Raw genomic sequence first — 11,024 nt, forward strand, 5'->3', positions numbered from 1 at the left:
CGACAACATATAGACGAAACCCATTCGAGTCAAGGGTTCATAAACATAAGAATATAGTTTAGAACAACTCGCTCAAACATATAATCAAACGACTGAAACAGGATAACACCATATTCAACTTAACAGAGAAGAACAAGATTCATAGTTTCATGATTCAGGCTAGTAAGAAAACCAACCTTTCTAACTGTAACAGGCTGAAAATCAGAAAACCCAAATTTTAAGCACAACAACAGTCGAACGATAATACAAACAAACATATATTAGAAAAGAGCAATTTTTGTATCGGTTAATATGCTACACTCCATATACGCTGAACTAGAAAGATCCCAAATGAACAGTTAAAATTGATTTAACACGAACTAGGAAAAAATAATCATATAAGGTCAACCTGTAACCAACAACAAGTTTCTCATGACTCGAGACTAATCGGAATCACATTGTAGGAAGGGGAAAGGGGAAGAGATGTTTACCTTATTGTGGGCCGCGAAATGAGACGATGATAAAGAGCGGCGACCTTCCAATCCAAGAAACTCAAAACACAAGAAGCAAACAGAGAATCTGAACGGAATACTGAACTCGAATACTGAATCTATTATCCCTTTGCTTACCAAGAAGCAAACTCTCTTTTTCTTTTCAAAATTTTCTCCAATATTTTTTGCTAAAATTTTCAGCCTAGAAAATTCGTCCCCCTTTTTTCATGAACAGATGAAGAATATATATAGGAGGAAGATTAGGGTTACAAATTTTGGGAGGCAAAAGGGCAAAGTCGACAAGCCCCCACCCATCCCAAATTCAAAATCTTTTCACCAAAAATGGAAGAACACCTTTTTTTCTGGAAAATCTGCCCCATTCCGAAAGAAGGAAGGGAGAATAGACGGTCTCGATCAATTCTTCTCATCCTTGCTGATTGACGTGGCGTCATCTCGAGCCCAAAGGACGAATTCGCGTGTTGCTACTGTGCTACTGGAACTTGTACGAAATAAAGACGTTGAGGAAGCCGACGAAAACCAACGTGTCACGTCCTTCGCTGCCTTCCTGCAGACTCGTCGTTCGCGTGAACTGAGTCCCACGCACTGGGTTTCCCTCACTCCTCTCGCGCGTTGCTTCTGAAGAAGGGAGGAACGTGGGAGTTTTCTTGCATTTTTGACGCTTCCTGGGATCTACTCATTTGGTATTTTGGGAATATGATGGGGGCCAGGTCGGGTGGAGAAAGGGAATTGGGTCATCTGGGTATTAAATGTGGGCTGGAAATTCAAAAGGATTGGAGTTGGGCTGAAATGGGCTTCTGTAAATAATTGATTTGTTGGGTCCCAAAAAAGGATTAATTACCTGAATATACGACTTAAGTTTACATATTCTCCATATTTCCCTTATTTTTTTAAAAAATACTAAAATCCCTATTTTTTAATAAATCTAATCTAACAGATACATTATTAAATTAGAATCCTAATAAATCCTAACCAATTAAATCTTACCCCTAATTTTACTCTTTATTTTCCCAAATAAAGAACCCATTTACACCACTCCCAAAATTAATGCGTCAATTTCTCAACTGTTCATCTTCTCAATTTTGAAAATCAAAATTTGTGCTCTCCATCCGTCAGCCTTCGTCTAATCTGTCCGCCATTTTTGTCTACTCTGTCCGCCTTTGAAAATCAAAATCGCCAATTTCGTCTACTCTGTCCGCCATTTTCATCCAATATTCTTGAAAGGTATTGTGTTCTTCTTCGATTCTCTCTTTTCATTCTTCTATTTTTCTAATATTTCATGGATCATCTGTCATTTAGTATTGGGATTACTCAAATAATCACTTCTAACTCTAAACAAATCTATATTTTTGAAGATCCGAAATTGGTTGAAACAAGTCTAAGAGCTTGCATAATTGGTTTGCATTGTGTTGTTACAATTATGTATCAAGCATAATTTATGTTTCATGTATCATGTTAAAGTTTATCGTTTATATAAAGTATCAAGTAGACAGACTTATAACTATAGTTACACTTATGTATCAAGTACAACTTTGCATTTTTTGTATCATGTTAGGCTATAAAGTGTCTGTTAAGTATCATTTTGACTGACTTATGATATGTTGTTAGAACAAATTGGGCAGCATTGGATGCATATAAAGACAAGAAAACTGGAGAACTTTTGGGTCCTCAACATTCGTTTAATGTGGAGTTTGCTCAAGACAACATGCAACAAATAAGTGATAGCCTGTGAGTATTGTTTATTATTTTATTTTATTTTTTGTATCTATTTCATCCTTATAATTAATCTTATTGTTTTTGTAGTGATTGCAAACTGTTCGTAGTTGTATATGCAGAATTTCTGAGTGACAAAATCAACATGTCATGTAATAGTTTTGAGAGTAGCTATCTTCGCAAAAGATATGCGATACTTTTATTGAAGCATGGTCTCGACAAGATGAATGCTGGATATGTTAGCAACAGTGATGACCCTTCAAGAATGAAGAATGTATTAAACCCATCATCTGAAGATGAAATTGTTAATGTAGGCTAGTTAGTTTTCAATGTTTGATTTTTTTTATTTTTTTTTTTGGAGTTAAACAAGATGTTTGAAGTATTTATTAACATAACAACACATATTATTAAATTATGAAAGTGTTTTGATTTTTAAAATTGTTTATTCTATTACTTTAATTTTATTTTTATTACCGTTATGAATTCAGGAATTATGTATACTGTTATTGGGACATTAATGTCATTATTGTATCAAAACTATAATAATAATTACATTAATGTAATTATTGTCATAAAAAAAACACTTATTATATATACGTAAATATATTGCATGATACAAAAAAAGAAAATGATATACGTAATTATATTTTGTATATGATACATGAAATATCAAAATATATAATATCACAAACAGTGATACTAGTTATTACACTTGATACACGCCAGCTTTTTTTTTTTTAAAAAAAATTGATATCTTTTGTACAAATAAGATATATTTAGTACTATGATTTATATATATTACGAACAATTATTTGCCCTTCAAAATATGAAATTTTTTTAAGTATCTACACACATGATACTATATTACTAAATTAAATTAAATTAGAACTGACAATAATTTGGGTGAAATATCCGCAATTAATATTGATTAAAGTAAGTTTGAACAAAGATTATAAAATAAAGTATTTGATACATAAATATAATGTAAAATTTAAATAGAGCTTAACAAAAAAAAAAAGAATGAGTCTGCCAAAAAAAAGGGAAGATCACTAATGAAAAATTATAATTTAATTTAGAGTTTTATATTGGATAAAACTGATTTTGAAACACACAAGTTAATGCCTTTTTTTTATGGGATTAATAACTGTAGCATATTAAAAGTAGGAATTAATTCAAATTTCAATTTTTAATCCCCCAAATCACTCAACAAACGGATAAAATGGCATAATATATAATGTATCCGACTGTTTTATTATGTATCCGAAACTTCTTAAAAATAAGGGATTTTTTGTAAATTCAAAAAGAGTAGGGATAGGAGGTAATTTATGTTTTACACTATGTGATTTACATAATTTTTACAAAAAAAAAAAGTGGAGTTGGACCCATGAGTCTGAAGTTCCATTTAAGATGAATCAAATGTGAACATCAAATTGGTTTAAGAAAATAACCAACTCGAGTTAATTAGCAACTTTGGTTGAAACGTAAGTAGAATGAGTTACTATAATTAATTGATGAACTTCTCAAACATAACGAAATAAAAATAATAGTTCTACTTATAAACAAACTAACTAGAAATATGCACTATTATATAACTAAACTAATTACTAAATGGTTAATTAAAACAAAGTATTTCTTAGCTGATTTTTGAATACTCATTAAAATATAGTAAAAAATATAAACTTTGCAGATTATATCGATTAAGTAAAAACTGTAGTGCCACAAAATTACTTTAAATAAATTTGGAAAGTATTTTAAACTTAACAAGTCCATTTTTCAAGTCGTTTGGAATTTAAGAAGCTCATGAATTGATTTATATTGGGGAGGGTCAAAAATTGGGTGTCAACAACTCTCCCTCATTTTACTTGGATTGATATGAGAAATTCGAAGGAAATGAATTTGACCATACCAATTTTTACCGACCACATCTTCATCTTTTGGAGAAGGGATTTGGTACGGACTTTAGGACTTATGGCCGAACCCTGAAAAAAGGCTTCTTACATATCTCAGGCTACATGAGAATACAGTCCACTTGTAGTTCGATACGTTTGATTTAACGCACGATTTTGAAAGAATTCAAAAGTCATCTCGATACCAAATTATGAAGGGCCCGAGATGCTTGAGAATAAGATTTAAGAGTAAGTGTCGGAATACAGCCGAGTTTTCAACATTGAGCCCGCCTACATATCCTTAAACTTTAGGAATCAGGCTGTTTGTAGTTCGACTTGATCGGTTAAAAAAATCTATCATGTCATACAACCTTTGGGTTTTGGAAAAGCGACAAATAAGTCGAGTATGAAAAAGAGGCTTGTAACTTCTTAGCCATTATTGTGGTGCACTTCACACCCATAAATAAGAACTTACACGGACATAATTTCCAAAGCTCTTGGCACATTGTCACTCAAGTTGGAAACTTGCTTCCGACATATACCAAAATTTCCGGATGCGAGACTGAAACTGACAGACCTAAAGAAATACCCACATGCCTTTTGATAGGGGTGTGGTTTGATTGTTGTGGAAGTCGATCCTCCGCTCGTGTCCTAATAGTTTGACACTTCTCTTTGGACTATGTCCCAGTTCGCTGCTAAGAAAAGTTCCACGTTGTTCTGCATCCTTGTTGATGTCGTCCGCACCTATGGTTTTATTTGAGATTCATCCTCTTGGATGCTCTCGACAAAGACTGAAACAACTTGTTAGTAGCAAATGTAACTAGAAAAGTGGTAGTATCTGTTACTATGCTTTTCAGTTACTATTGATGTGAAAGATGTCTCACAAGTATGTTAAGTATATATCTCTTTCGAACGCAGTATGTCTGTTACAACCCATGATTTGCTGAGAATTTAGAGATCTCATTGCTTCTTTTCTGCATGACAAAATCCGGTGATCTCTGCAACGAGCTAGCTAGCTCAATAATAATCCAACTGTAACGAGGTGGATGGCTCGATGAATTATCCAACTGTAATAAGGTGGATGCTCAATAATGTTCCAACTGTAACGAGGTGGATGGCTCGATAATTATCCAACTGTAACGATGTGGATGACTTCGATAAATATCCAAATGTAACAAGGTAGATGGCTCGATAATGTTCCAACTGTAACGAGGTGGATAACTCGATAATGTTCCAACTGTAACGAGGTGGATGGCTCGATAATTATCAAACTGTAACGAGGTGGATAGCTCGATAATTATCCAACTGTAACGAGGTGGATGGCTCGATAATATTTGCTTCTAAAGAAATTTCAGGTCAAGCTGCATCTTTTTTTGATGTCTTCTGCACCTGTGGTTTGATTTGAGAATTCATCCTCTTGGATGATCTTGACAAAGAATGAAATAAACTTGTTAGGAGAAACTGTAATTTAAATAGAGAAGTGATAAGCCGTACTCGGCAGATGTTCTGCATCAGACTCTATCGGTCTTGATGCAGTAGATGGTGACTTGATATGATGTGAAATGATGCTTCAGTGATATAAAGATGATGATCCATTGGTAGGATAATGCTGCTAAATGATAGGATGATGACGTTGATGCTCCATTGATAAGATATTGATTGATGATCAATCGGCGGGATGATGTTGACGCTCCATTGATAGGGTGATGATACTCCTTTGGTAGGATAATGTTGATGCTCCATTGATAGGATGATGATGTTCCATTGATGATCCATAGGTAGGATTGATGATGCTCCATTGATAGGATGATGATGTTCCATCGATGATCCATTGATAGGATGATGTTGATCCATTGGCAGGATGATGATCTCCATCGATAAAATAATGGTGATGTCCTTCTGGATGGTGGTATTATCTCATTTGATAATATTGTAGAAATGTCCCTCTGGGAGGGTCTCACATTACCACGCCTGATATCGACGCGATTTGTGAATCTTCTTAAAATGTCCACGATGCTAACGAGAATGTACTTGAACGTCATTGTAGATGCCTCTACATGGTGAGAGTCATGTTTTCACTTGTTCATATTTGAACATTTGCACTCAATTATAGCTCATGCTTTGCTGGAACTTTGAAGGAGGTGTTGTTCCTCGTATTCTGAACTCTTCTCTTTCTTCTGAAAAACATTAATGACTTTCCTACATCCACAAAAAAAAACTTAGTTTTTAAAACAAACTGATTTGTGTTGACTTCTTCAAATGCTTGCTCCTTGACTTGCTATCTTCAGTTCATCGCTCCCATCTCTTGCTTCTCGATGGATTAGACAAAACATTTGTGCAAAATATTTGAAATAAATAGGTAAAATCTTTAAGAAAAAGGGTTTCAAAAAAGTTGTAACTGAAAAATTTCACTGCCAAGTATCTTGTCACGTCAAGCTTGATGAACGCCTTTGGGATTGAGATATCGAGATCTATCAGACAACTTGTTGTAGAGATTCTGAAGACTGTTGAAGTTTTGACAATATGAATCTTAAAATGTCAAAGGTTGTTAAAGTTTACTTCTGATCTTTAAAAACAACATTTGGGGATCACTTGAAGTTACTTTTGAAATCCTTATCATGCTGGAGTTATTCACAGCTATCTTAAACCTCTAATGCAACCAAGATGAAAATTTTTGAGGTCATCCTAAAAAGTTTCTGTCCCAATTAACTGTCTTGGCGTATCTTGACCTGTTGGTGATAAAAATCATGGAACTTTTTAGATCCTATCACAAAATTTGTCCAGTTACGATCCTCAACGTAACTTCAGTCTTGACTTGTTGGGTAGATCTTTTTAGAATTTTTGAGTCTCCCTCAAAAATTCTGTCCTTGTTTCTATTGTAAAGGAAAATAAAAATCTTAGGGGAGATATGACTGAGCCGTTATGGCGCCTACGTATCCCGTTGAGGCAGGAATCAGGTCAAACGTAGTTCCTATCTCGAGGATTAACAAAAATAAGAAATTTACAAAGAAATTGACCGAGGCCGAGATAGGCCGCCTACGTATCTCATTATTGAGAATTCAGGTCGAACGTAGTTCAAAGTACAAAGAGGATATTGAAAGTATATAAAAGGGGTGACCGAAGCGGACATAGGCTTCCTACGTATCTCATTCTTGAGAATTCAGGTCAGACGTAGTTCATTTACAACAGATAGTTTTCTAACTAAAGAACATAAGATAATTACAAACAAATGATGTATTACAGGGAAAGAAATAAAAGAAGCTCTGAATCTTCAAATAAGACATCTCTTGAATTGTCTGAGTTGATTGACAACTTGAGATGAATGTGTATATTCAAACACGACGTGGGATCAAACAAAAGCTTCAATGTATTCTCAAAGTGAATTGTTGAGTTCTCTTTTCAAGGCTTCTCCTATATTAAACCTGATTCCGACTTCTTTGACACATTCATACTTTCTTAGATTGTTGATTTTTGTATCATCCAAATTTAACTTACCATAAATATCAAACTATTTCAAATCTTTGACAAGTCATTTGAATATCGTGACCTCATCGTCATACTCTTATAACCCATCTTCATCTATCTCATTTTGTTCATTCAGCTTGTGACATGACATGATATTGGCCGGTTATAAAAAAATTATTTTGACCGAAACCAAAACAAAGATTGTTAGATAGAAAAATTAAAGCAAGAAAAATAAATTTTCAAAATATAAGAGGTTTTCATTGAAAACAAGGAAATACAGACTTTGGCCATGACCACGGGATATTTTGCATTTTTTCAAAACATTACGAGGGGACTTAAAATATAAAAAACTAAAATTGCATAAAGGGTGGGTCCCAAGCCTCATTCGAACTACCACTAGTTATAAAAATAACATAAGATGCATCTTTGTCTATCAAGTTGAGCGAGAGATAAAGAGCGAAGTTGAAGTCCAATTAAGAACTTGATCCATCGGCTCGGCGTCTCGTATGCCTGATGTCTCGATCGTCTTCTTAGGCGTAGCACCACATTCTTCAAAAAGACCCCCAATTCCTTCTCTAAGACCGTCATCATTGGCATATTCTTCTACTAGAATGGACTGGCGTAAATGAGGCAAAGAATTTCGTGGAACATGATTAATCTCCTTCTTGTTCTGACCCTCTCTTGACACAGATTCAAAATCTTTATGGGGTGTCATGCTCATAAATTGTGTTTCTCAATTATTCTCGGAGAACCTGCAATTTTCTCAAGGTTGTCACGACCAGTTGGAACTATTATCTTAACCATGCGAGAGTCATCCTCCGTCTCTATCATATTGATAGTGGCGCCTCCATAGTTCAGCAGAGGATTACTTTTGACATTGGGTACAGCGGTCCCGACCACATTATGGTCGATCAAGTCTTGGATCTTGTCCTTTAAATTGATACAGCCTTCGGTATCGTGCCCAACGCTGTTGGAATGATATGCACACATCTGATCGGCTCAGTAAAATTGAGAGTTGGTATCAATAGGCTTGGGCCCAACTGGATGAATAATACATGCAACACTCAATTGCTCAAATAACTTCGTCCGACTTTCGATGAGCGGCGTAAAATTTCGAGCAAGTTTCTTCTCAAATCTCGGACGAGTAGGATGATAACTTGAGGCGTTTTGAAAAAGAGGTGCTTGAGACTTTGGGTCAATCATGTGAACAGTGAATCCTTCACGATTCGACGGTGAATTACCATTGGCATTGGAAGTGAAAGTTTGAAGAGTGACAATTTTTTGATCAATCAAATCTTGAAATTTATGCTTCAAATTGATACAATCCTCAGTGGTATGTCCAGCACCTCCTGAATGGTAAGCACAATGAAGATTGGGCCATTAAAGCCTATAATTCACATTGACATTTTTTGGGTCAATTATTTGTATAAGACCAGCTGCTTTCAACCTCTCATAAAGTTGGGTTTGACTTTCAACCAAAGGAGTAAAGACTCGAGAAGGCTTCTTCAAAAATTTCTGACAAGAAAGATTATGATCATTGCGTGCAGATTCAGATACTTGGCGGTAACTTGGAGGATTATGATTAGTAGGTGCTGGTGTTTGGAGATTTGAGTATTGTGGAGCTCGGTAGCTATGATGGGCCTTTGGGTAATTTGGCAATGCAGCTTGGTAACTTGATTGAACATTTGGGTAATTTGGAGATGGATCTTGGTAATTTGATTGAGCATTTGGGTAATTTGGAAATGGAGCTTGGTAACTTGATTGAGCATTTGGGTGATTTGGAAATGGATCTTGGTAATTTGGATGATTTAATGGTGGATATTGGTAAGTTGGTTGGATGGGTTAAGGATTATGTGGATCTAAAGGGTAGTTTTTGGATGGTAAAGGCTTTCGAACATTAAGACCAACACGTCTCTTTGATTTTTGGTTCGATTCAAATGAGATATAAGAAACATATTCCCTTTTCCTACTTAATGGTCTTGGGGATTCATCTTGGGGAGTCATTCAGAGGATTTTTCCGGTCCTAAAACCATCTTCAATAGCTTCACCAATTTTGACTATCTCACTAAATTTTCCTCCCAGAATGAGCAACATCCTATTGTAATACTCCGGCTCTTGAATGCGCACGAAGACTTCAATTATTTCTTTCTCGGTAATGGGAGGCCTAACCCTTGCAGCCTCTCTTCTCCAACGGTAGGCATACTCTCGATAACTTTCAATAGAATTCTGTTTGATTCTCTCCAAAGAGTATCGATCAGGGGTGAACTCTACATTGTAACCGAACTTTTCAATAAAGTCCTTAGCCAAAGCATGCCAACTTGGACACTGTTTGATTTCTTTTTAAATAAACCATTCAAATGCTTCTCCTTTTAGACTTCGACTAAATAGTCGCATTAACAAAGCCTCATTTTTCCCTACTCCAATAAGTTTATCACAATAAGCCCTCAAATGAGTCAAAGGATTTCGACTCCACTAAAAGTGTCAAATTTTGGTGCTGTAAAACCTTCCGGAAGTTCCAAATGTGGATGGCGACACAAATCTTCGTAGTTCAACCCTTCAATGTCCGGTGTGTATTGGAAGTCCTTTATTGCATTTGTGACTTCCTCTCTGATGTTTTGCTTAGCCTTTCCTTTCATAACCTTCCACTCATTTTCCTTCTTCTCAGAATGTTCGGGTTCAAAATATGTGGTAAGAGGAGGGTATGATTCATGCAATATTGGAAGATGAAATGTGGTTTTTAAAGGTATGGTTTTAGTGGTAGGTTGTTTTTGGGCAATTTGAGTAAAAATTTGATGAGTGAGAGGAAAATTCTGGAGAATGGTTGTATCTAGATTTTGAGAAGTAGGTGACTTTTGGTGTGAGGAACTAGCATGATGTGGGTTAGGGGTGGTTAAGTCAATAATGGAAAGTTTTGGAATTGTAGAGGTGGTTGAATTGTTTGGGAAATGTTCCTACGTTGGATCTGAAGTAGTAAAATGGAGTGGAGGCCTCTCGTTGTCTAGAGTAGGAGTGTTAGCAATGATAGCCGAATTCGTCAAATCTCAGGTCTTATCCATCTCCTCCCTCATTTCTGCAATCTGTTGGAACAGTTGTGCAATCAACTTATTCTGTTCCGCAATGGTAGTCTCATTAACAGTAATTTGATTCAAATTGGTATTCTCAACAGCTTCAACTATTTTCGCTTTGCCTTTTGACAAACATTGGTTGGAGAAGGAATCTTTGGGGTCTTTGGACCTGGTGAAGTATGGATGTTCAGCCATTTTCTTAACACAGATCAATTTTTGAGTACCTGTCAAAGAAAAACAACTCGAAGGCACATGTGTTAGTCTTTGTCGATAATAGCTGATACAAAATATCATACACATTATTGTAAACACATAAGAGTTGCTTCATTTGAATATAAATTATCCCACTTATATAGAGAGATGACTTAATAGACAGAAATTTGTCTATTGATTTTAGGATTAATGAA

The 11,024-nt window shown here is 35.4% G+C and overlaps 1 protein-coding gene across 1 annotated transcript; it reads left to right on the plus strand.

Annotated features, from left to right (window-relative positions):
- The first annotated feature begins 705 nt into the window (after positions 1–705).
- Positions 706–2,540, plus strand: LOC107030271. The gene is made up of 3 exons (XM_015231614.2): positions 706–1,019; positions 2,097–2,216; positions 2,292–2,540. Exons 1-3 carry the CDS (start codon positions 706–708, stop codon positions 2,518–2,520), a joined length of 663 nt encoding a protein of 220 aa, XP_015087100.1. The 3' UTR covers positions 2,521–2,540.
- The last annotated feature ends 8,484 nt before the right edge of the window (positions 2,541–11,024 follow it).

The sequence above is a fragment of the Solanum pennellii genome, chromosome 9 (genome assembly GCF_001406875.1).
Source record: "Solanum pennellii chromosome 9, SPENNV200".
In the NCBI taxonomy this organism is placed as follows: domain Eukaryota; kingdom Viridiplantae; phylum Streptophyta; class Magnoliopsida; order Solanales; family Solanaceae; genus Solanum; species Solanum pennellii.

Excerpts from the sequence above, each read along its gene's own strand:
- LOC107030271 (XM_015231614.2), top strand. The coding sequence starts at position 706 with ATGAAGAATATATATAGGAGGAAGATTAGGGTTACAAATTTTGGGAGG. Across the intron at positions 1,020-2,096 it reads GACGAAAACCAACGTGTCAC|AACAAATTGGGCAGCATTGG; the intron begins GTCCTTCGCTGC and ends ATATGTTGTTAG. Across the intron at positions 2,217-2,291 it reads CAACAAATAAGTGATAGCCT|TGATTGCAAACTGTTCGTAG; the intron begins GTGAGTATTGTT and ends TTGTTTTTGTAG.